At 33.9% G+C, this 25,967-nt stretch overlaps 4 protein-coding genes across 5 annotated transcripts; 1 reads left to right on the forward strand and 3 right to left on the reverse strand.

The window, feature by feature from the left end:
- Positions 1 to 376: 376 nt before the first annotated feature.
- On the reverse strand, positions 377 to 2,475 carry LOC106773922 (T-complex protein 1 subunit delta). The gene has a single exon (XM_014660693.2). It carries the CDS (start codon positions 2,337 to 2,339, stop codon positions 738 to 740), a length of 1,602 nt encoding a protein of 533 aa, XP_014516179.1. The 5' UTR covers positions 2,340 to 2,475; the 3' UTR covers positions 377 to 737.
- Positions 2,476 to 5,072: 2,597 nt separating this feature from the next.
- On the forward strand, positions 5,073 to 16,695 carry LOC106771016 (DExH-box ATP-dependent RNA helicase DExH3). Its single transcript, XM_014656898.2, has 19 exons — positions 5,073 to 5,461; positions 5,537 to 5,691; positions 5,775 to 5,862; positions 6,626 to 6,874; positions 8,216 to 8,311; positions 9,640 to 9,828; positions 9,920 to 10,079; positions 10,158 to 10,288; positions 10,724 to 10,897; positions 10,986 to 11,258; positions 11,740 to 11,934; positions 12,647 to 12,850; positions 13,069 to 13,138; positions 13,268 to 13,416; positions 13,826 to 14,134; positions 14,906 to 14,965; positions 15,080 to 15,232; positions 15,355 to 15,465; positions 15,596 to 16,695. The coding sequence occupies exons 1-19, from the start codon at positions 5,138 to 5,140 to the stop codon at positions 16,055 to 16,057; spliced, it is 3,552 nt and encodes a 1,183-aa protein (XP_014512384.1). The 5' UTR covers positions 5,073 to 5,137; the 3' UTR covers positions 16,058 to 16,695.
- Positions 16,696 to 17,102: 407 nt separating this feature from the next.
- On the reverse strand, positions 17,103 to 21,620 carry LOC106769036 (protein O-linked-mannose beta-1,4-N-acetylglucosaminyltransferase 2). 2 transcript variants are annotated; one of them, XM_022782187.1, is made up of 3 exons: positions 21,520 to 21,620; positions 18,772 to 18,843; positions 17,103 to 18,482 (listed from the first exon to the last, which is right to left on the reverse strand). In XM_022782187.1, the coding sequence occupies exons 2-3, from the start codon at positions 18,806 to 18,808 to the stop codon at positions 17,308 to 17,310; spliced, it is 1,212 nt and encodes a 403-aa protein (XP_022637908.1). In that variant the 5' UTR covers positions 18,809 to 18,843; positions 21,520 to 21,620; the 3' UTR covers positions 17,103 to 17,307. The 2 variants fall into 2 exon arrangements, with proteins under 2 accessions (XP_022637908.1, XP_014509975.1); XM_014654489.2 differs by lacking the exon at positions 21,520 to 21,620 and adding an exon at positions 19,017 to 19,324.
- Positions 21,621 to 22,173: 553 nt separating this feature from the next.
- On the reverse strand, positions 22,174 to 23,998 carry LOC106763329 (1-aminocyclopropane-1-carboxylate oxidase). The gene is made up of 4 exons (XM_014647531.2): positions 23,485 to 23,998; positions 23,165 to 23,391; positions 22,677 to 23,010; positions 22,174 to 22,599 (listed from the first exon to the last, which is right to left on the reverse strand). The coding sequence occupies exons 1-4, from the start codon at positions 23,587 to 23,589 to the stop codon at positions 22,333 to 22,335; spliced, it is 933 nt and encodes a 310-aa protein (XP_014503017.1). The 5' UTR covers positions 23,590 to 23,998; the 3' UTR covers positions 22,174 to 22,332.
- Between the last annotated feature and the right edge of the window lie 1,969 nt (positions 23,999 to 25,967).

Here is a 25,967-nt window from a genome sequence, read left to right on the forward strand (position 1 = left end):
GCGACAAACCCAACAGCATGTTAGGAAAGTGCACAAATCCACGTGCGACACTAAATAAATCCACGTTAAAGATACAAATCTATTTGCTAGCAACAGGCCATATGCATAACATGAAACAGTAGCAGGTATATCTCAATTTACATATTAAATACAATATTTCCAGTCAGATTAACAGCAGAATTTCAAAATCACTTGGAGATAACTCAGCAACTAATGGATTCTCCAAGTATAGACATTCAGATTCCATCGCATCATCATATAATTAAAATTTTAAACATAACAATGATATTTCATCAATTCAAGAAAAATGACAAGATCTGGGATACTTTCTATAATAATAATAGCCTAAGTATACGTATTCCACAAAATTTCAAGATATTAAAACGATGTGTTTCTATAAGCAATCAATCTCTCAAAGCCACATACAGACGCAAGATATACAAGTATGGCTAAGGTAAGGAAAGAAGCACGAATATAATCGAAACTGACATTCGGACAAAAATTATCAACTAAACTCCCACACACATTAAGAAGGGCTTCTGAATCGGATGACTCGAGCAAGCATCCATAAGAACATTCAAAATTGTAAAACAACAGCAGCAACTAATGTAAGTCAAAATACCTTAACCAAAAGTCACTGGAAAGAACATAAATTAACAACATAAAATAGAAGCACGAAAGACAAAATAAATAATGCATGAATCTCTCCAACCAAATGTATCATTGTTCAATCAACTCTACCGCACAGTTACAATGTCATCAATCTTCAAAATCATCCGCACACACTCAGTTGCCAAGGTAATCGCACTTGTGCTCACAAGCAGGGGTTGCACCACATTCTCCTCCAAGATATTGGTGATCTGACCCTTCCTCACATTGATTCCAGCATTTATCTCACCTTGAGCATGCCGATTCCTCAGCTCAGTAACAATGGCAATGGGGTTCAAACCAGCATTCTCTGCAAGAGTATACGGAATAACTTCTAGTGCCTCGGCAAATGCCCTCACACAGTAACCCTCCATTCCATGCAACACCTTAGCCCAGGCACCCAACTGCCTCGAAAGCTCGATCTCTGGCGCCCCACCACCAGCAATTAGAAACCTCTTGGCAACCAAACATCTAACAACACACAAAGCATCGTGCAAACTCCGCTCCGCCTCATCGAGCACAAGCTGATTAGACCCACGAACGAGCACCGTAGTGGTCTTCCCCATCTCCTTAATACCGTTAATCTTCACAATCTTCCCATCCCCAAGAGAAACCTCTTCCACAAGATCGGCATAACCCAACTTCTCAGCGCGGAAATGTTCAATGTTAGCAATGGGCAAGCAATTCAAGGTCTTGGTAATAAACTCAATCTCATCCCTCTCCACGTCCTTAATCACTAAAATCTTAGCTTTTGCAAGGTAATGCAATGACAAATCAGTAACAGCATCCCTCAAAATACTTTTCTGAATCAACAACACATTACAACCAGTGGCCTTGATCTTCTTAATCATGCCAAGGATATAACTACGCTCTTCCTTCAAAATCCTATCCATCTGAGAGTAATCACTCACCACGATGCTCTGTTCGATGTCGGTTTTCGGTGGCGATATCTGGAACTGGATGACGGCGATCTTGGCGTTTTCCATGCGGGTGGGTCCCCCCGCCGCGTGGCTAACCTTCTTGTCGAAGACGAGCCCTTTCACAAGCTCTGTGTCGTCCACGGTGCCGCCAAGCTTTTTCACGATCTTGACATCGCGGAGGTCAACCATGTCGGGCTTCGCAGCATCAACCACGGAGAGAACAGCGTCGACGGCGAGGGGCGCGAGAAGCGTGGAGTACTGGCTCACGACCTTGCTGTTGAGAGAGGTGCTAGCGGACTTCACGAGCGAGTCGCGGTCCGAGAGCTCCACGGGGACAGCCATGGCGGTGAGGACATCCACAGCCTTTACGGCGGCCTTGTGGAGGGAGTCGGAGACGACGGTGGGGTGAATGCCATGGGAGAGTAGAAGGAGGCACTGCTCGAGCAGGGCGCCGGCGATAACAACGACCGTGGTAGTGCCATCGCCGGCAGCGGAGTCCTGCGACTTGGAGAGCTCGACGAGCATCTTGGCTGCGGGCTGGATGACCTGCATCTTGTTGAGGATGGTGGCGCCGTCGTTGGTAATGATAACCTCGTCTGACGAGGTGGAGATCATCTTGTCCATACCCTTGGGGCCGAGACTGGTGCGCACGGCGTTGGCGACGGCGCGAGCGGCCACGATGTTGGCATGGCGAATGTCTTCCTTGCGCTTGTTGTCGACGTAGGACTCAGTCTTGGAAGATCGGTGTTGGGGAGCTGCGATTGCCGCCATTTTGAACGCTGAGAGAGAAACCCTAGATGCAGAGGAAACCCTAGATTTGAATAAATAGAGTGTGGGAGGAAGAAGAGAGAAAGACTGAAGATGCGTTCTTTCAGAGTAACTTTGGGGAGTGGGGTTTTGCGGTTAGATTTTTTCTTTTCTAGCGAAGCCCAGGGGTTTTCTATTTTCTTTTTTCTTTTCCTTTTTCTTTTTCTAAATAATTTGTAATTTATTTAATACGTAATAAATACAAAATATTTTAATAAGATTTTCAACAAAATTTAAATTGTAACATATGAAGTCTTTCTCTTCTACATGAATAAAATTTTGCTCTTTAGTAGAAAAAATTATTGCAAGAAATCTTTCAAGTTATTGATATTTTTATCATATTTTTGTAAAATAAATTAAAATAAAAGAGTAATGTAGAAATGAAAACTAAAAAAACTTTTTCGCTTTATAATTAAAAGTGTTATCGTATTTGAAGTACAGAATAAAAACTGATAACTTCATTATATGTACTCTGATTAATAGATACATATAATGTTAGAATATGCTTATTAATCTTGTGGTCGTCGTTTACTTTGGTCTATAATTTTTTTAAGATGTTATTTTTCTTCTTCCCAGATAAATGATGTCATTTATGTTGGTGAAGGGAAAAAAATGTTCCGTTAAGTTGTTTTTAATTAAATTTAATTGAATGACATGATTTTATAAGAGATTATAAACATTTTAAATGTGATTTTAGTTATTTAAAATTTTCCTTTTTCATTTGATTTTGGTAAATACTGTTTCTAAATCTGCAAGTTATATGGTTGTAATGATTTTTTTTTATATCGACAGGCAAACATTTAATAAATTAATATTTTTATTTCATTTGTATATTAATTCATAATAACTTTAATATTGATCTACGGTAACTTGTTTTCTCAGTAATTATTTAATATTTTCGTTTTCTGTTTTTTTTTTTAATCATACGCCTTTTTCTTTTGATTTTTATGTGATAATAAACTATTATTAAACTTTGATATGTTAACATAGATATGAATATATACCATTTTCAATAATTTTCAATAATATATGATGAGCCTAGATTCTATTATTTCATATTAATTACATTTATTTGAAGATAGACATTAATATATATCATTTTTATAGGTTTATTTTATTTATTAATTCTCTCTAATATTATTAAGCTTACTTGTATCAAAATTTATGTTTTAAAATTATACATTCAATTTTTATCACATTATACAATCATATAATTACACGTTCACATATATTTTTAGATTTAATATATTGTTTGATGCAATTAACTGTGTACTATAAATTGTGCATTTGTTGTGACTTTTCATCTAAATTCTATATTTCGGAATATGATATCTTAATATTAGTCTCTAGTTTACTAGTTCACAAGTCTTTTCACATGATTAATTCACTATAACTTAATTGGAAAATAATTTACAACTCTTAAAAGAATTATAGGAATTTTATGCATTTTTTATTGCTTGATTTTTTTTTAGTTTGAAAATCTAATAGAATTTAAAAATAACTTTAAGGATAGTGATCTCTAACAATTGCATCACATTAATCTAATTATATCACACTATTCATCTATGAAGAATATAGCCTTACACACCAAACAATTTATACAATTATCACATTGAAATCATTTTTCAAAAGTTTACCTTTCATTTCCAAATTATATAACATAATCATTCAATATTTTCATCCCATTTCTCATCTAGTTAAATTCGTCACCCATAACATACAATTACATTGTTCTCTAATCTTCAACCATTTATAATTCTCAAAACAATAGCATATTATCTTAATTATTCAAATCACACATTTAATCATAGGATACATAGATAATTATAGAGTTCATACACCATTGTTCATATATACATTCAAATAATATTAAATGACAACTACACGTATCATCATTATTAGACATAACCAATATTCATCATAATATTAAATACTACTAACTTATACAGATATATTCCTAACATCCCTCGACCCAGACTCTTTAATATTTCAAAACATAAAAAAAAATCAAAATATCTTAGTAAATCATATATAAAATGGAAGTAGTCGCAAAATCGTGGCTCAGTACCAAAATTTGTTCTCAATGCCAAAATATCTATTAAAAATGTTATAAATTTTTAGATTTGTTGTATGAATTGGTTTGAATTTTTATTAAAAGTATAATTGAATCAAACATGAAAATTAGAAGTTGTCAATTCAAACACGAAAAAAAAATCAAACAAAACCAAATCAATCGTGCAATTTAGTTTAATTTGATCTTGTGACTTTATTGTATTTATTAATACGTGTAATTGTATTTTTTTTCAATTTAATACTACATCATAATAAATAATTTATTTTTTTTACCTTAACAACATGATTTTTCTTAAATGATTAACTACATTAATTATTCTCGTTTTTATAATATAAAGATAACAAACAACGTTTTAAAATGGATGATACTTTAAAATTGAGCATGATAATTTAAAATCAGAACAATTATATTTTTTCTATTTGATTAATTTTAAATAATAAATCAATTATATAAAAAATAAGTTAATTCAATAAAAAAATATATTGAATACTTTAACCGTGGAAATAGAATAAAAATCTATTTTCACGAACTATGGTAACTGTAATTTTGAAATACTCATATTTTCTTTTATTTTACATCTAAAATTGATTTTTTGTAAGGAAAGATAAGATATAAATAGCTTGGGTTTAGGGATGCAGAAGGTGTGTGTCTGCGCAGTGCAAAATCTCCCTCAGCCGTGACCACCACCATGCCCATGGCATATTCCGGCATATTTCAGGGCTTCATCAGATTCAAAACCATGTCGCGGCTTCGCTGCACTCCTCTCACACCTTATTTTTCATCCATTTCCACCACTCCTCTTCGCCGCACCGCCATTCGCCTCCGCTCCTCCTCCACCGAGCTTAAAGTTGTCAACGTCACGCGCCCGAGGACCGTCGCGCGCCAGGGGACCGTTACGTTGCCGTTTTGGCACCAGCGCAGCTCCAGCTATGGTCGTTTTGCGTACCAGGACATGTCCAGTGACGACTCCGATGTCGAATTTGCTTCTCATCCCTCTCATAGCAAACAAGTGGTTCGTCACTTTCCATTCCCTATCACTAGCACAGTTGCTTCAGTTGTTCTTTTTTAATGTGTTTGTTATTGTTAGGGTGATTCAACGCTCGAGAACATTGACGAGTGGAGATGGAAGCTGACCATGCTTATGCGCTCCAAAGACGAACAGGAAGTGGTGTCCAGAGAGAAGAAGGACCGTCGCGACTTCGAGCAGCTTTCCACTTTGGCTACCAGGATGGGTTTGTATAGGTACCTACCTATTTCCCCCTTAGCGTGCGTTGTTTGTTTGATTATTTATTTGGTGCACTTCTGAATGGATTTTACTCTGGCAGCCGGCAATATGCAAGAGTTGTCGTGTTTAGCAAGGTGCCTTTGCCAAATTACCGCCCTGATTTGGATGATAAACGCCCACAGAGAGAGGTATTTAATTTCTTTGCAATTTCGGAGTTGGTGTTTTTTTTTGTTTGGACTATTGTGTAAATGATGCTACTTGATTTTAAATTTTTGGGATAACCTTGATTAACTAAATGAACCTGGTGACCGGCAATTCTGGGTTAAGGATACCATTTTTGGAGGTTGCCTTTTCCAACAAGGTAACCGGAGTTTAAGTTTTAGAATTGCAGTCGTTGGCACGATACATTGTCAGCTATGCTGGCAAGGGAGACTGTTGTTTGTGGTAGTGAGAGTGGGAAAATGTGTTTTTTTTTTGGGGGGGGGGGGGGTTGACATTGGTGTAGTTGGCGGCAGTGTAAATAAATAGCGTCTAACATTGATGCAAAAGTAGTAGAGTAGAGAGGTTGGTGGCTAATATGGTTCAAGGTATTGAACTTAGGGGGCTACGGCTGTTTTCTTTACTGCTGGGAAGGCTATTCTTCATAGTTTTTGAATTCCTTGGAATATGAGGAATTGGGATTCCATGTCTCACTGCTAAAAACAAGATAACATTTTTTTTAATTACAAGTGAAAACAGAAAACATTTTCTTAAATCAAATAGTTCCTCATTGTCCCAATTTCAATTCCAACCCCCATGTTTAATTTTTTGAGCACAATTCCCAGCACCAAAAGTTTGTCAATAGGTAGAAATTTTCTTTACAGTTTTAGTGCTACAAATTTGTGATATTTGGTGATTTCTCTAACCTTTATAACAAGTATCCTGATTGACCATTTTTCTGTGTTTGTGCAGGTAGTCTTACCATTTGACGTTCATAAAGAAGTAGATGCCCGTCTCCATGCCCATCTTTCACAAAAGGCTACTGCAAGCAAGTGGAGTTATTTGAATGATTCATTGCATAAATCAAGTGATAGTATAAACATTCCAGCCAATGAAGGAATGCACGAACAGCCAGAACCCTTGACTCATAATAGTGTTGTCAAGGAGAAAATCCTGCAACGAAGAAGTTTGCAACTGCGTCATCGGCAACAAGATTGGCAGGTTTTTTGAAGTGCATTTCATTTGCTGTTTTTTTCTTAGCTGGCATTTCATCTTGACTCTTGTTCCATTCATAGTGTGGGGGGTAAATTTATGAATTTTATAAATTTTGAATAATTATAATGCATCCATATTTGTAGTCCATGTATACAGTGTTTGTCAATTATAAAAATGGACACGGGCCTTAGCATTGGTATCATAACACCCAGTGGTGGAACTTGGACAAAAAAATTCAGGGGTGCTAAATTAGATTTTTTATGTATAAATTATTTTTTCTAATTAAATAAAAAAATATTCATTTCCTCTACTTAAACCATTTTCATACCATGATTCACGAATGCACTTTTTAATTTCTAATCTTTCTAATTCATTGAATTCACAAAAGAAGGGTATTCTAATTTCTATTCCAATTCAAGGCTATTCAATTAGTTCATTATGTGTAGAGGAATTCATAATGCAGCCCAAGATACATCCATAAAATTTTACAAATTTTATCATATGCAGCCCAAGATACATCCATAAAATTTTACAAAATCCCGAAATTTCATAATTTAGGGTTGTACTAATTTGGGGAAAAAAGTATAATTACTATTCATGCCAATTTCATAAAAGAATCCTTAAAATCATAATTAGCGTTCATACTAATTTGGGAGAAACATTGTTATAGGAGAATGCTAAATCTAACATAAATAAATCATAATAAGATTCATGAGAGATATTGTGATAATGTGTTCTTCAATCTTTGTTCTTCAATCTACTTTCTTGAAGACTGTGAAAGAACTTTATGGACAGTGACAGAACATTAATCTCTTTTATTAACCAACGTTTATCAAGTTGTTTTTAATTTTAATTTTTAAACAATAAAGATATATAAATAAATAATATATATAAATAAAATGTGAGTCAGTGAGAAACTTTCCTAAACTTAATATAAATAATATAATAATATATAAATATAATTTTGAAATATATATAAAAAATAAAAATAAATTTTTTTGGGGAGCTGTGGCTCCCCTATGTCATAACCAAGATCGATAAGACCATTATCTTTTACTTTGGTCATACACTTTTGATGAATAACGAAACTATATCGACTTATTAAATCAATTATGGAAATATGACTATTTGAGTTCTGTTATCCCAACTTACTGATTAAGGGGCAATGAATTAGTTTTCTAGATTTTGATTGTTGATTCCATGTTAACTGGTTTCAGTCATTGACATATCATGATGAAAGCTGTTTATTGATCTTCTCTAGCAATGAAATTCTGTATTTAGTCAGATGTCTTTTTTTGTTATTTTTTACCTTTATAAATGTTGTAACAGATGTTGGTTTACCTTTAGGAATCTCCTGAAGGGCAAAAGATGCTCAAATTTCGTAGAAGTCTTCCTGCTTTCAAAGAGAAGGATGCATTTTTGAGACTTATTTCAGAGAATCAGGTGAAAAATGGAAAATGATGCCTTTTAAGATTTCTAATTTGGTAATAGTTCCTTGAATGTTTTGTTTTCACTTCTAGAAGAGTAAAACCAAAAACGGCTTTAGGTTTGATGCTCATGTATGATCTTTTACATAAGACACAGCAGTATAATTTATAATTTATTGTGACTAGAGTAAAATTTTCTTACTGTTCAAAAATGCCGTTGATTGTAGGCAAATCAGGATGTTGTCATCTTAAACAAAATTTTATATGACCAAGATTGGTTATATCTTAGCGGCTAATTTTTTAATGACCTTTTTCATGGTTTCTGAGAATGGGCTTTGCCACAATGATTAGGTTGCTACTCTTTTGAACTTGAGGTTCAAATTTTGGAAGCAGTCTCTCTCTTTCAGTAGGCAGGGCTGTGTGCTATGTACCATACTTTTGTCCAATGCTTTTAAAATTGGACTGATCATTGTACCAGTGACTGTAGTTCATAATTCATTAGTTTAATTGTGGTCAAATCATTGGTAATTAAATACATATTTTTAATGTTATATAACATATTATGCAATAAATTAATTGAAAGCATAAATGTCTTGCAAACACAAATTAATAGCGAGAGTTAAATTGAAGATAAATGTAAATCACGTATACACTATTAAAATAAATACATACATATTAACTTCAATATGATAAATTGGCTTAAATATTATACGCAACTTTAACTCTACTATCTTTTCAAATAAAAAATTGAAGATGCAGTCAATGTTTAAAAATTGGCTGGTTCATGTTGGTTTACATCGTCTGGCTCCTAGTTCAACTGTTCAGCTGACCAAACTAGTTCAACTGACTCCTAGTTCACAGTTGCACCCCTTGGGCCCATGGAGCAAATCACCCTTTTATTTTCAGTGAATCATGTCACTGTCGTATGAAATTACATATTGAATCAAGTGGGCTTGTGAAAGATTAGAGTGAAGGAAGCATTCAAGGAAAACACGCAGAGAGATTTTGGAATACATAGATTTGGACAACTATCAAAGAGATGTGCGAAATTTTGTCACAGCTTATGAATTAATTAACTAGTGCACTAAGCTCATGCTTTTTGCAAAGTTTACAAGAATATAATCCTATAGGTCTTTCATATTTGGAGCATGCAGAAGCCAACAATCAAATTGATACAACTTATAGTTTCTAAAGCAAATAATAATTTATAAAGGGTAAAATAAATGGATATTATATAGGTTTTCTATATTTTCAGATTTATTTTTTGTGGAAACTGAGACTCAATACGTTTTGTTGGCTGAATGATAGTTTATATTAAGTGGTATCAGCAATGAAAAAATGCAGGTCGTTGTTGTCTCTGGTGAAACTGGTTGTGGTAAGACCACACAACTTCCTCAATACATATTAGAATCTGAGACCGAAGCTGCACGCGGGGCTGTATGTAACATAATTTGTACTCAGCCCAGAAGAATATCTGCTATGTCTGTTTCTGAAAGAGTTGCAGCAGAACGTGGGGAGAAGTTAGGAGAATCTGTTAGTTTGTGGACCTTTTCAACTTGAAGTACTTTGGCTTGCACACATGACTGTTTAGCTTAAGTTTTCTACCTGTTTTACCTTCTGATAGGTTGGATACAAAGTTCGCTTGGAGGGTTTGAAAGGGAGAGATACCCGTCTTCTTTTTTGCACCACCGGTGTATTACTGCGGAGACTGCTTGTGGATAGGAATTTAAAAGGTGTAACTCATGTCATTGTCGATGAAATTCATGAACGTGGAATGAATGAAGGTAGTTAAATAATTGTTTTATCCTCATGTTTAATAATACTATTAAAAATTATACTTACAACTGGTTTTCACGTGTCAGATTTTCTTCTCATTGTCCTGAAGGAAATTCTTCCTCATCGACCTGATTTGAGATTGGTTTTGATGAGTGCAACCTTAAATGCTGAGCTTTTTTCTTCATACTTTAATGGTGCTCCAACTATGCATATTCCTGTAAGTTCAGGATAGCCATTTCTGTAATCCGTGTTAAAGTTCAGTTACTGTCTCTCTAATGTGTTATCATATAATTTTTCACTGTTATGATGTGATTTTATGATGACTCGGTAGTGACAAATGATATGGCACATTAATGGACGTGGTGATTTTCATCTCATGATAAACAATTGTATAAGCTTTAAATGATAAAAAGTGTATTTTAGCAGTTGAACCACATAGCTTTGACTGAAAAACTCTGGTTGGTATTCTTTTGCACATTAACTTTTTTTTCTTCTAGATGGTACACTTATAGAAAAGCTTGAAGTTATTTGTAGGAGAAATTTCACATTTTTCTGCTTTGGCAAATCTGTATACATTTGCTTATTAAATGATATGCGAGATATGGTAAACTTGTTTTCCTTTTGTTCATTTTGGAACTCGGGCACATTCTAGGGTTTTACATTTCCAGTTCGAGCACATTTTCTTGAGGATATTCTGGAAAGAACTAGACATCGGTTGACACCTTATAATCAAATTGATGACTATGGTCAAGAAAAAACATGGAAAATGCAGAAACAAGCGCAAGCTTTCAGAAAAAGAAAGAGCCAAATTGCTTCTGCTGTTGAGGTACAAGTAGAGGCAGAAAATTTCACCTTTTCATTTTAGGTCCTTAAGCTTTGGCTTATTCTGTTCACTTCTCTGTGATTTTTCATAGGATGCTTTAGAAGTTGCGGATTTTAAAGGATATAGCCTACGCACCCAAGATTCATTGTCCTGTTGGTGCCCTGACTCAATTGGTTTTAACCTTATTGAACATGTGCTTTGTCACATTGTTAAGAATGAAAGGCCAGGAGCTGTTTTGGTTTTTATGACTGGCTGGGATGATATAAACTCTTTGAAGGATCAACTTCAAGCTCATCCTTTGTTGGGTGATCAGAGCCGAGTATTGCTTCTTGCATGCCATGGCTCCATGGCCAGCTCTGAGCAGGTGATCTTACTATATTATCTTATTAACCGTAAAATAATCCTTGTTGTCTAGATTACAGTTTAATTCAAGACATCTAATAGCTAATTTTAGTTGCAAATATTGGAAATAATAGCTCTGAAGTGATTAAAATTAAGTACATTCTGCTAAAAATGGGTATTCGGAAATAGTTTTTGGGAAAATTTTGTTTGAGAAAGTGAAAGATTATTCTAATATAAAAGTTGTAACAGGATTTTAGGAAGTCTTGTCATGTGGTGCTGAAATTTGCTGCAGTAATTGGTTATTTAAAGAAGCTAATGCAATTTTTTTTTCCTGTGGGAGGGGATTTCTTTTCGCCTTGAAGCAATTAAATTTCCATGCTCTAATTGATATAATAAATCACATCTCTATTTCATTGGTCATATATTTCTGGTCGTAGTAAGTTAAACATTGCCATAAGTTATATAGTATTTTTTTTGTTCCCATTTTACTTACTATTCTGCAGAGGTTGATATTTGAAAATCCTGAAGGAGGGGTGAGGAAAATTGTTCTGGCAACTAACATGGCTGAGACTAGTATTACCATTAATGATGTTGTCTTTGTGGTTGACTCTGGAAAAGCAAAAGAAACATCATATGACGCATTAAATAATACTCCTTGTTTGCTTCCATCTTGGATCTCAAAAGCTGCAGCCCGGCAGGTATGTGTGATTGTTCAACATAGTTTTGTGGATTTGGATTAAAGAATTTATTTGTCTTTTTCTGTTTGAATGGAATACATTCCTACTAAAGGGTTTAAAGGAATACCTTATAAAACTTAAAGGCAAAAATTAGAGAAGACATTGCTCCTAATACTTACAGGAAATTCAGTTTTTGATATAGCCAATAAGATTATTCGCTGTTGTTTCATTGTAAAAGTAGTTTTTTTTTTTTTTTTTTTTTTTTTTTATAATAGCCTGAAGTTTTTCCATATAGAGAACATGAGCTATGTAATTGGGTTAGTAAGAAATGTGAAGGGGGCAAATTGTGGTTTGTCTCTTGTGATACACAAGATATTTTGCTTTTGTTTGTCATACATGCTCTACAGAACGTATACAACAAGAAGTTTTGTGTAATATTTCTTGTCTTGTTAAAACATTTTCTTTAACAATTTTAGATCGTACTTATGTTTCAACCGAAGTCAGATGCTCATCCTCAATGCTTTTTGATGGATTTGTGAAATCCGACTATGCTGTTCACTTATAATAATTGTTATCTCAATCAAGTTGAACTACATGTTTATAAGTACTTAAACTCGCATTGTATGACTCTCCCATGTCTGTGTTCAGCTTCATACTGTTTTGTTTCTCCGATTATGCTTTTCTATATTATTCAGACAGTCTGGTTTCTTAGAAAGTTTTCATAACCTTTTAGAGGAGAGGAAGGGCCGGTCGTGTTCAGCCTGGCGAATGCTACCATCTTTACCCCAGATGTGTTTATGATGCTTTTGCTGATTATCAATTGCCAGAGCTTTTGAGAACACCTTTGCAGTCCTTGTGTCTTCAAATCAAAACTCTACAACTTGGAAGCATCTCTGAGTTTTTATCTAAAGCTCTACAACCACCAGAGCCTCTATCGGTAAAATTCATTAACGTGTTTCTGGAATTTGCTTTCAAATACAAGGGTTGTTATTTTTAATGTCCATGAATTGTAGGTGCAGAACTTATGACATTCTGCATCCTGTATCGGTATTTATATTTCCAATGAATTGTATGTATAGAACTTAGACATTCTGCTTCCCGCATCCATGTTGTTTTACTCAATTTATTATGTAATCAATTACTTTTGTTCTGCAGGTTGAAAATGCTGTTGAATATTTGAAGGTTATCGGGGCCTTAGACGGGAATGAAAATTTAACAGTTTTAGGTAAAAGAACTACTGCACCATGGTCTTTATTTCTTCTTCCACTATCAAGGAAAAGAATGTTCTCCTGACTTTCAAAGTGTTGTCATGATTTATTCTAGAGTTACCGTTGATTGGATTGTTAATTTTCAGGGCACAAATTGGCAATGCTTCCTGTAGAACCCAAACTTGGCAAGATGCTCATTTTAGGAACCATCTTCAAGTGTTTGGATCCTATAATGACTGTTGTTGCTGGTCTAAGTGTAAGAGATCCATTTGTGACGCCATCTGACAAGAAGGATGTAAGTTTTTGTTTTAACTGTTGCTGATATTTCCTGCTTCCTGACTCTTCTTTTGTTGAACTCGGATGTTCCTCTTGATAGAAATGGCGGTAAAGTTTATTAGTTTTGATGGTAGCAAGTGAGACCAGTTGTTTTCAAGAGTATAATAACTGGAAGCAAACTAGAGCAAGTTCATAGACCTATCAAGCATGTACACTGTATTGGTTGATTAGGTTGATATCATTGAGTAAATATGATTTCATATCAATATTTTTTGGGTGCTTATTATAATGGTTCACTTTTCATATCAAAATTGTCAGTGTTCTTCCTTCATTATTTATACATATACATAATCAGTATGCCAAAAGTCTGTTGGGTAAACAGGGCCCTGGCTTTGTATTCAATTATTTACTGTGTATGCTCTATGCAGCTTGCAGAGTCTGCCAAAGCCCAATTTGCTGCTCGTGAATATAGTGATCATCTTGCCCTTGTCCGGGCTTATGAGGGTTGGAAAGATGCTGAGACACAGCAGGCTGGTTATGAGTACTGTTGGCGAAATTTTCTTTCTTCTCAAACACTTAAGGCCATTGAGTCTCTTCGAAAGCAATTCTTTTACTTGCTCAAAGATATCGGTCTGGTCAATGACAAGCCTGAAACCTACAATGCATGGAGTCATGAAGTGCATCTCATCCGAGCAGTCATCTGTGCTGGTTTGTTTCCCGGAATATCTTCTGTTATGGTAACCAACACTGCTAGTCCTTTCAACTATTTTGTTTCCGAAATGTTCAGTTTTCACTTTTATTTATTTACTTTTGGCTATGTGTGGCCCTACATCTATTGCTATGTTTGTGGAACCCTTTTTGTTTTATTTGTGGCTTCTACATTAAAGTGACATAAATGTGTATCACATACACAAGGACAACTATGAACCACATGAACTTTACAATTTTTCTCCCCTTTGTTTTGTCGAAATTCAATTTTGATTTTCATTTACTTTGCATCTGTGCTTTCTATTTCCAAAATAAGGGAATTGAGTTCCCTTAATGATTTGTTGATGATGTGACACTTTTCTATCAACACCATCAACAAACGAAAAAAATATCATTTCATAAAATCTAATGTTACATCAACAAAAAAAAGAGCATTATTATGTCAACAACAGGATTAACCTCGGGAAGGAACTGCATGGGGGGCTCATGGAGGTAACCATAACATTGTGATTAAGTGTACACAAACCAATCTTTGTTGAAATAGAACAACCAAAACTGTAAATTGGTCTCTGTCAAAATTGTTTGTATTTGTTTCTTTTTTACCATGGTGTTGGTAATAATCTTGGTAGATTCTTTTTTTTTATCCATGCTTCTTCATGGGGTTCTGTTCGGTTAAGTAATATATGTATATTATTTTACCGGTTCATCAAATTATTGGGAATATTGTCATGTTTTAATTATTATGCAGTAGTTTCATTGTGTAATTCTTTATTTGAGGTTGTACAACTTTTGTTGTGCAGAACAAAGATAAGTCAATAACACTGAAGACAATGGAGGATGGTCAGGTTCTTTTGTATTCTGTAAGTTTCTCTTCAAATATCTGACTTTTTGTCCATCCTTGTATTATGACTCAGTTTTAATTGGAGGAATATAATCCATCCATCGAAGTTTAATTTTGGTGCTGCATCTTGTAGAGCTCTGTAAATGGCTGTGTACCCCGAATTCCATACCCATGGTTAGTGTTTAATGAAAAGGTGAAAGTGAATTCAGTATTCCTCAGAGATTCAACTGGTATATCTGATTCGGTGCTTCTCTTATTTGGTGGGAATGTATCCAGAGGTGGACTAGTAAGTTCCTACCATATTTTCTCTTCACTTTCCACCTAGATCTGTTATTCTTGGTTGTATGTTCTGGGTTTCCTTTTTTGCTATTTATTATATTGTGCGCTTGCATGTAATTTATTTGACAGGATGGTCACCTGAAAATGTTGGGAGGCTATTTGGAGTTTTTCATGAAACCAGAATTAGCCAAGACTTACTTAAGCTTAAAGATGGAACTGGAAGAATTGATACAGAAAAAGGTAAGTTCAATCCATTATTAACATTTTCTTTTTGGGAATTATTTATTTTGTGTAACCACATTCTTCCATCAATTTTTGGTTTCTCTTCAAGTCTTTGGATATTGACTTTATGATTTGAATGTTTTGCCAGCTTCAGGATCCCACGCAGGAAACACAATCGCATAGTCAGCTCCTTTCAGCTGTAAGATTTTTGGTTTCAGAAGACCATTGTGATGGTAGGTTTGTCTTTGGTCGCCAAGTCGTATCACAGGTAAAGAAGGAAACAAACTCCAAAAGTGGAGTGGAGGCTGAAAATTTTAAAAATCAACTTCAGTCATTTCTTAACAGAGCTGGACATGATTCACCAACTTACAAAACAAAGCAGCTGAAAAACAGCCAATTCCGTTCTACTGTCATATTTAACGGGTTGAATTTTGTTGGTCAGCTTTGCAGCAGCAAAAAATTAGCAGAAAAATCTGCTGCTGCTGAGGCTCTTCTATGGTTGAAAGGGGATAGCCATTCATCTGATGGTATTGACCATGCATCAGTTCTTTTGAAGAAGAGCAACAATAAAAGTAGGAAGAAATCATTTAGTGGCGCTAAGTGGAGTTGAGCTGCCTTTAAAAGGGTACCTTGGATGGATTTGTTAATAGGATCATATACCGAGGAAGAATTTGTCCATTTGAAGTCTATGGTGCAATTGATTCATGGATCTTTCCAGTCATAATTTCAATAGTGAATGTACAGATCAGTTGAGAAAAGTTGAGTATGACAGGAACAGATCAGAGCCCGTGTTTTTGTAAAGGGTAGAATTGGGGCACAATTCAATACGAGCATTTCCACAATGGCTGACTGAGCAGCTTTCAGAGCTTGCATACAGAGGTCTATAAGCAGCAACAAGTTGTATCCATATGCCGATGATGCATTCTTTTTGCACGGCTGTTGCAGTGGATTCAAAACCACAACAATTCATTGGGGGACAACTCATTTTCCATATTTAAGACCCGTCATTTAATGGAAGAACATGTATACTATAATTTATTCCGTATTCATAGATGTGATGCTCAGGGAACCGAATTAAGTTAATCAAATTTGCTGATTAGGAATGTGTTTAAGATGAAATGTACTCTTAAAAGCCTATTATGAGGCTTTGTAATTGTTACACCTGATTTGGATTTTTTTCCTACTGACATTGTAAACCGTGGGAGGTAAAAGTTAATCCAATGAAAAGTACGAAGCCATTTTGATTTACTAACCTGATTAGAAAATTAAAGAATCAAGAAGTTGTATAATTTTAGAACCTATAACAATCAACAGCGATGACTTTATGACTGTAGCGGCCATGGAAGCTCGTGTTAACTGAAGAGTAGGTTTTCAATTGTTTTTCAAAAACACTCCACATAGTTATCTAGGGTAAAATTCAAAGTAAGAACTAAACCAATTTACAATCTATCTCACCAACTCCACTTTCTGAAGTAGCAGGTGCATGATGTCCCACATAAAGTTTAAATTGAATTCATGTTTATCTCTTCAACTTAAGTACAAACAACAATTTTTACATTTACAATTACAAATTCACTCATTATCATTATTAATATTACATGAGAACTTTTGAAAAAAGAAAACCCATTATTTCCTAAAATAAATCTTTACCCAAACATAGGACATAGCCTAAACTTTTTTGTCATTGCATGATGTCTCAAAATACATAACAGACATCATTTTCCTTTCAATACAGAAATTTCGTTTCAGATGATAACCTCTTTGTCTGTCATTCTGAAGCTGTTTGTTCAAAAATAACAGATAAATATCAGTAAGAAAGAAAAAAATTTGATAAAATCCTAATTGTGACGCATATCATACTCATTTATGCAATAGCTCAAGAGCTCTCTGCAATGTAGGCTTAAACCTGTCAACATCAAGCTTTATATTCTGCTTGTCCAAATACACAGACTTAAATTCTTGCCACCCTATTTTCCCGATCAATGGAGGATCCTTTATAAACATGTGATCTAGCGGGTATTGTTGTACAAGAGTGCTTTCTTCCAAGCTTATTTTATATTCTAAGTACTTTATGTTCATATCCTTTGAGGGCGTTCCAAAGTCATTTGTGGCAAGCCAGTCCAATGCATACCCACCATAAGGCACAACCTGTATGAAAACTGCATTTTCCGGAAGGAAAAGTATGTTAGTGAGACCTGCTCCATGAACTCCCAGTAACACATCACAGGAATTCACAACATGAGCAAAGCCCCACATGCTCTTCCCTGCTTCCCTAATGATGACATCAAAACCCAAACTCTTGGCCATTTTTTCTATTTCATCAGTATTAATGAAAGATCTTGATCTTTTTCTTGAAAGAATCATGAGCCTTGGCTTCCTATGTTGACCATTTCTCATTTTTATTGCTTGGAATCTCTTCAATGCATAGGAACTTCTCAAAAAATTCCTGAAGTCCTGCATGGAATAGGAGTATTTTTTAGGGTCAATGCTTAGTTCTTTATGGTGCCGTTTGAGCCCCACATTCACCCTTGGGAAGCAATGAACTCCATCATCTTCATCAATGTCCATAATCTCATAGTAGGACAGCTTCTTAAGAAGTGGTTTGTGCTTTGAAATCCACCAAGGACGGTTATCTGCTATGATAAACTGTACTTCTCCATTGAACTGTCTAGCAGTCAAAAACAACGGAATAACAATGTCAGTGAATTCATGGAAGTGGTTACCAGTGTACCCTCCAGTAGAAAACAGTACAGCTGGAATGCTGTGATTTTGGGTGCAATGGGGGACTTTCTGGTTAACATTCACCTCCTTCAATGTCCATTCTCTTACACGAATCATTGCATCTACATCATCCCTTCTTGCATAAGGCTTTAAACTCCGTGACATGTTTTTTTCCAACGTTGTTGCCTTAGATGAAGCAATGTATACAGTGGAGGATTTTCCTTGGACTCTGATATCCCCCCTTGCTTGGCAAAATTCTGTTCTTTCTTCTGAACTGCACAGTAGCTCCTCTTTCTTTGTTTCTTTCCCTTCAACTGCAAAATAAAGAACAGTAACTATATAAAAGGTCTAGCTTGTATCATTCTATCTTTATCTTTATCCATTTGTGAAGAACTGCCACTGTCTTCAACTACAATTTTGGCCTTATTCACTTTAACTGCAGGCCCGAGAACCATCAGATAATCACATGTTGTAAGACACATTTACCTCAACACTCTAGAATATGATCAGAGTTTAAGGATTCTTTTATGCATTAAAAGTTGTGGTGAAGTTATCTCATTTGAGGTGCACTTATGTTAACCTTGTTGAGAGTCAGAATCATACCTTTGGCTATTCGTGAAGAGCTGCCGGTGATCAGCATTTTGGTGTCAACACCTAATAAGAGCTTCAGATTCACTGCACAGAAACAAAGCAAATTAAAGTCATACTTAATGGCTACAAAAAATGTTTATAATACGAAATGGTGGAACATATATCTGCATTTCATGCCGTGTCAAAGCACAATGTGTGCTTCTACTTGATCTTGGATTACGGAAATAAGTAACAAATGCAAGAAGTTAAGCACTCACACACGTGCACAGGACCCAAGTAAGGCTTAAACACAGTGCAAAGACTGAAAACTATGAACAAGCAGCTCACAAATGCTCCATATCCCAACCTTTTCTGCTCATAACGACTAAAGCTTTTGGCCAGTACTGTGTCGTAAATCATTTTATTCATCACTCAAGAACCCTTCTTCTATGTCAGGATCACAATACCATCAAATAGAAGTAGTTTTGAGTAACACCTCTTTAGTGGATCACCATGAATTTTTTTGTACACATCCTCCGTGGTTTGAGTAGTCGGCTAAGCAAGATTTTGAGACCGTTCTATATGACAAATGGAGAAAGGTTGAGGCGCATTTTCTATTCAATGTTGGTCTCCACGAAGTTGTTGTTATATCTTGAATCAAGAGGATTCTCCAAAACCAATATTTAATGGCCAATGAAAAGGACTTTGGTTGACTGTTATGACGAAGAAAGCTTTTAAACGATTGGTATTTGGTAAGATCATATTTTTTCACATATGAAGTAAGTATGAACTGCCAACCGTGGAACCCATCTTTGAAAAGTATTAACCAACTAAACCTTGCTTAGAATGCTGGTATCAATTATTGCATGCATTTCTCGAATCACCGCTAGATTATTAGTTCATTACCTCAAATGTGGCTCAAGTCACAAATTAACCAAAAATAGCAGCTTAGTTAACTTGATGAACAAAACACACAGGACGGATTAGCTATCAGTTTGAACTATAATATGGTTGATTGGTATCAAAAAGTCATTGCATTAAAGTGTAAAATGGGCCACATTCTTAGAGGTTGATGCTTGGGTTTATCTTTTTACTTTGTTTAGTTATACTTCTCATCTCACCATAAGCTAGTTTGAAGTTTTACTTCTTCTGATAAAGATAAAAAAAGCATCATTTTTTAAAACAATTCTACCGAAATAACTTTCTCTCTCGATACCCTTATTCAGATAAACATGAACTGATTTAAGTACAGGCAAAAAAATTTAATTTTTTATCAAAATACGAGAACATAAGTCAGTTTGATTTATCTGAAATTTCAGTAACTGAGACAGTGATTTAAGTTGCATTCAAGACCTGGTGTGGCAATATATAACATTTGCTTGGTATTATATCAAACATTCTCCTTCGGTACAACAAAAAATAAGTTTGAGAAGAAGAAATCAGCTAAAAGTGGAAGAAAATTGTCGGCAAGAAGCTGAATTTAACGAAGCCAATTCCAGAAAGAAAAGCATATTCAAACAAGTGTTTGGTAGCACAGAGCAAGACACTTTAACAATATGAGTATTTTTTCTTGTTGCAGTTTTTGGTGGGGTGCATGATAATACAGAGTCTTTGTATTATATGTTTGATCACTTCTTGAGTAATACGTGTGCGTCTTAAAATAATTTAAATATTTGATTATAGAAAGAGGTAGTTCTAAACGTAATCATTATCAATGGATTTAATGACGTCGAAAATGCAACAACCCTAGCAGGTTGAGACATGATCATGCTTATATCTCATAAAATAACGTTCGTGTTTCTCTTTCTCGTTCTGTTTCTTTTACTCACGCAAACACGCATTGATGCAAATGAAATTTGAAAACATTTAGCAGTTACTATGAATGAGAATAATCGGAACACTCAACAAATCCTTGACCTTAAAATTTTGAGGAAGCCAATGTTGATGTTTAGAAGTCAATGTTAGGTAGGAAATTGTGGGATTATAGGATGGATAATATGTGTCAGTGATTAATATGTACTGTGCGTGCTATGCATGTTCTGTGTTCTGTCAATAATAAATAATTGAATTTATTAAAATACAAAAATAAATAAACATATGTAAAATTAAAGATTGGACAAGAAATTGTGAACTGTTCATAATATGAAGATTTAATTTTAAAATATAAAAATGCATATGAAATATTAAAAAGAATGAAAACTTTAAAATATACTGGTGTGTGTTTCATAATGAAATATAGTATCATTTTAATTGCATAACTCAAAATATGTTTTCTAATTGCATAATTTTAAACTTTGTTTTGAATTTTTTTTATTGTATAATTTAAAACAAGCTTTCAAAATGTATAATATGAAAATATAATTTGAATTACATCGTTTTAAAAATATATCTTTAATTTAAAATTTGTTTTTAATTGTATAATTCAAAATATGTTTTCAAATTACATAATTTATAAATATATTTTGAATTACATAATAAAAATGTATTTTGAATTTTCCAATGTAAAATAAATTTTCAAATTACATAATCCAATATTCTAGACTTATAGTCTATAATATATTTTTAAATTTAAAAAATATTTCAAATTATGCAATCCAACGTACATTTTCCAATTATAAAATTTAAAATTTATTTTCAAACCCGAATGTATATTCCAAATTGTATGATCAAGAACATATACTAAATTGTAGAATATAAAAATCTAAAACACGAACATTTTAAACTTTCCAACACGCTCAGGAAGGTATAAGAAAAAACTACAAGAATGCAAAAAGTAATTACCTAGAAAGCACTGTTATAGTGGGCCATTGCTTTCTGCACCCATGTTTCTTCCCTTAAGCAGCTCTTGTACCAGCGACACCCTTTCACCTTTGCAAAGCCCAACCCATAAGAAATGCATGCTCTGTAGAGATTCAATCACACTCTTGAATCAAACATTTCTTCCACTTGTGACGCCATCTGACAAGAAGTATGTAAGTTTTTGTTCTGACTGTTGCTGATATTTCCTGCTTCATGACTGTTCTTTTGTTGAGCTTGGATGTTCCTCTTGATAGAAATAGTGGTAAATTTAATTAGTTTTGATGGTAGCAAGTGAGACCAGTTGTTTTCATTCTCAGGCAAGGAAGGATACAGACAGAGTCTATGAACCAATATCGCCAGAGAACATAGTCTGGTAAATATTTAGATGAAAGTAGCAAGTTTTGTTACCACTCATTCTTTTGGTTGATTCAATAATTTTTTTGGTGAATTAAATATGTTGTAATCTGATCTTGAGCATTAAGTTGGTGGACCAATATAGATAATGCCGTTGTCTTGCCTATTCTGGTTGTTACCATTTCTATTTTTCATGTGCTGGTGTTGGGTGTACTGTCATATATTGAGTTCATGTTTATTGCACTTTACAAATTGGGTAAGGTGGACCCTGCAAGGTTAAGATAGAACGAACAGAAATGTTGCATATTATTTCAACAATTTTGAAGTACAAATAAACAATCCACTGTATAAAGAAATTGAATGATTAAACAACCATTATTTCTTGCTTAATTGCAGGCTATTTCCTCATTTGTTCCAATTAAGCTGTTTGGTTGGAACTAACTAAACTGTGTTCACGCCTTTCATAGCTTCAAATCTTGGTTCCTTTGGTTGGAACTTCAGTGTAGCGTAGAGCCTCATGTAATCCTCAAACACAAATTTTGGGTATACTTTGTCTATCACTTGCGTTTTTGTCTCCAGCAACGCTGGTGCAGGATAGATGACAGCATCACCAGCAGGGTTGTAGAATGAGGCTATGGACATTCTAGTACCATCAGTTCTAGCAATCACACGGTGCTCCACACTTTTGTATTTCCCATTGCTGATTACCTGTTTCACCAAAATGTTCTTAGAATCATAACCAGAATTGAGGACTATTTCATTAACCTATTAGTGAAAGAATGTACCTCAAGCTGGTCACCAAGGTTAACAACAATGGAGTGGCGCATTGGAGGCACATCCACCCACTGGCCATCTTTGAGAAGCTGCAGGCCACTGACCTTGTCATCTTGCAAGAGAAGTATAATCCCACCTGCATCTGTATGAGCACGAAGACCCTTCACCAGCTCTGGCTTCGGACATGGAGGGTAGTTTGCTACCTTTGTGCCAAAATTTGGACCCTTTGATCCATAGAAGGCTTTCTTCAGGTACCCTTTTTCTAATCCAAGATTTTCACACAAAAGGTCTAGCAGCTCCTCTGCAAGTTTCTCCAATTTTTGAGCAAAGTCCTTCATTGCCTTCCTGCATTCACACCCGTCTAGTTCAGACCATGTCTGTGTTTTATGCAGACAGTACAAGACATCACATTATCAATTTCATCAGCCAAACCACACATTATTACTTATGGTAGTTTCAATATTCACATGCATATGCATTAGTTTTGAATTTGCCTTACCTGTACTCTTCACTAAGATCAGGAATTTCAGAGATGTTTGAATGTGGAAGATGGCGCAAGAAGAAGGTGCTCTCCCAGTCCATGTCCTTTATTTCACCTTGGACACCCTCCAACCCCTTGCTTGCCACTGCCTCCTTGAACCTTTGCTCCATGCATTTCCTATAATGCTCTTTCGTTAACCTTTCCACAGTATCCAAAAGTTCAAGGGGTATTCCATGATTTACCAACTACAATTAAGAAAAAAAGCAACGTCATCAGTTTAGTAAAAATGAACATGAAGAAAACTTAAGGTAGCAAATATATATATTTCTGTGGGGTACCTCAAAAAATCCCCAGTTTGCACAAGCATCTTCAATTTTCTCTAGAGCAACCTTTCTCTCCTCACCATTGATATTCTCAAGGTTGATCACTGGGAAGTTCTCCATCTCTCACTTCTTCAATCTCTTGTTCCTTTATCTTAATGTTTGAGAGTGTAAATGTGTGTGTTTATGCAAAGCTTTGTGGTATTTATAGTGGAAAGCAAGGAGTAGAGCAAGGACACAAAAGAAGTAAATTTTGGTGTGTTGATCATGAATCATGAGATGCATGTTCAGTAGTTAGTAAGGCCAATCATTATACGCCAAAAACAGTTTACGTGGTTGAATTGTCTATTTTGGTATACCTTGGACAATTGTGGTGGCTAATGCAAACATAACTTTCCTAGCATTTTCCCATGAACCTTTTGGAGTTATGCTACTCCTTTCTTAGAAGGTAGTGCAAGCTTGATGGGATTTATTTTTGGAAAAAAAAAATTATATAAGTGTGAAAAAGATACACTTAACACCACTTTTAATCCAAAATATCGAGATTTTTTCTTCTGTGACTGTTACTATAAAATTTACTGAGTTTAGAAAGTATGGTTTCTTCTGCAACTATGTTTTAACAGTACCACATATAACTTTGTTTTAATTTGAAATTGGTGAGAAGAAAATGGAAGATAAAACTGAAACATGCTGGTTTTATATTTGGAAAATATTCTATTAAACTCTTCTTTTACTTCTTCTTTTCATGTTATTATCTATTATCATTCGTGAAAAACGTGAAAAGTGATATTTTTTGCCTATATTATTCAATTTTAGTCGTAGTATGCCATCAGTTTAATACTACAGAATGATGAATTATTTTCTTACAATAATCAGTAATGCAATACAAGTTTAATGTAGTAATACGACTTTCAGAAGTGACATTAAGATAAGCCAACTTAATCAGAATTAGTCAAAAAAAGCTGAATTTAGATTCTATCATGAAAGCCTTACGTAATATTATTATAGTTCATTCAGATAATTAAACTCATTCAATTAAAATAGTCATAAGAGAAACAACGTAACGGAATCTAAATCTACAAAATCAAAATAAATATTAGAGAAAAAAATTAATTAAAATTTGCTGACAAGGCACCCAATCCCATTGTTATGATAAATTAATCGATTCTTATAATAATTATTTTTAAAATTTGTATTTAAATGGCTTTTTATTTGTTGACTGCATTAATATTGGTTATAGAAAACATATAACAGCTAAGATTTTATTTTATATTCCTAAAAATAATTTCTATGCAATTATTTTCTTAAAGAATAATAACACTTAAAAGTGTAATAATTTGCACAAAAAAGAAGTTAAACTCGTATATTAGTATATATATTTATAATAAATTTTAAGTATTTAACTTTTAAAATATTATTAAGCATTAAAATATTTGATACATTTTATGGGGAATAGGAAAGCGCAATAAAAAAAGATGATAGAATTAATGAAAAATAAATTAATTAAATGCATATGGTTGAAAAAATAAAAAAAAAAATGAGATTTCGTTTAAAGAAATAATTTAGGAACAAGAAAGGTTGAAAATCTTGGTGATCCTATAAAATGCATTTCTATGTAGTCATCATCATTTCAAAAAAACCAATCCAATCTAACTAGATTTACAACTACACTCAGCGAATATAGTCTTTAACCAACTGTATACCTTTTTATAAATTAGTTTTAAAGTCAACATAATATATGTATCAATAATTCATCAAACAATATTAAACTGTAAACATATATTTTTAATATATAATTAATGTCGACATAACTGATTTTTTTTTTTTAACTGAAGTAAAACATGTTTGTCTTTTTTGTACCTTTCTTATAAAAGAGTCAACATCAGTACACGAATTAAAATTAGATCTTCGTCTTAAATGACCATTTAATACAAATAAATTAATTGAAGATATGATTGAAATACATTTTTTAACAAATAAATAAATTTGTTCTGACTTAAAATTATATAAATAAATTAAGATATGGTATATAAAATATATTATTGTTATTGGTGATATTTTTAAAATGTTGACGACGTTATTGGCGGTAATATCTTGTATAAAAGAAAGGTTTAATTAGATTTAGAAGATATAGTAGTATTTTTATTCAATAAATATGTTACGTAGAAGGTTAAAGTTTTTTTGTTCTTTGTTTTTAACTTAAGGGTTGGTAATTTCTTTTCTTAGTTTTTGTTTTTGTCTTCGAGGATTAATATGTTTTTTTTTTTTCATTTTCTGCTTGTTATTTGAAAAATTTCTTTTAATATATTCAACCATTTCATATTGTTTAAAACGTATCTTTTTATATTGAAAACTTTGAATAGTGAAAAAACAAATCTTTCAAAGAATAGTGAAAAAACTTTGAATTCGGAACAAATTATATCTTTATTTGATATAAAATTTTTGTAAAATCTTCATAAGTTGTCTTTATTTTATACACTAGTACAAAAATCATATTTTAT

This window comes from Vigna radiata, chromosome 1 (assembly GCF_000741045.1).
Source record: "Vigna radiata var. radiata cultivar VC1973A chromosome 1, Vradiata_ver6, whole genome shotgun sequence".
NCBI lineage: Eukaryota > Viridiplantae > Streptophyta > Magnoliopsida > Fabales > Fabaceae > Vigna > Vigna radiata.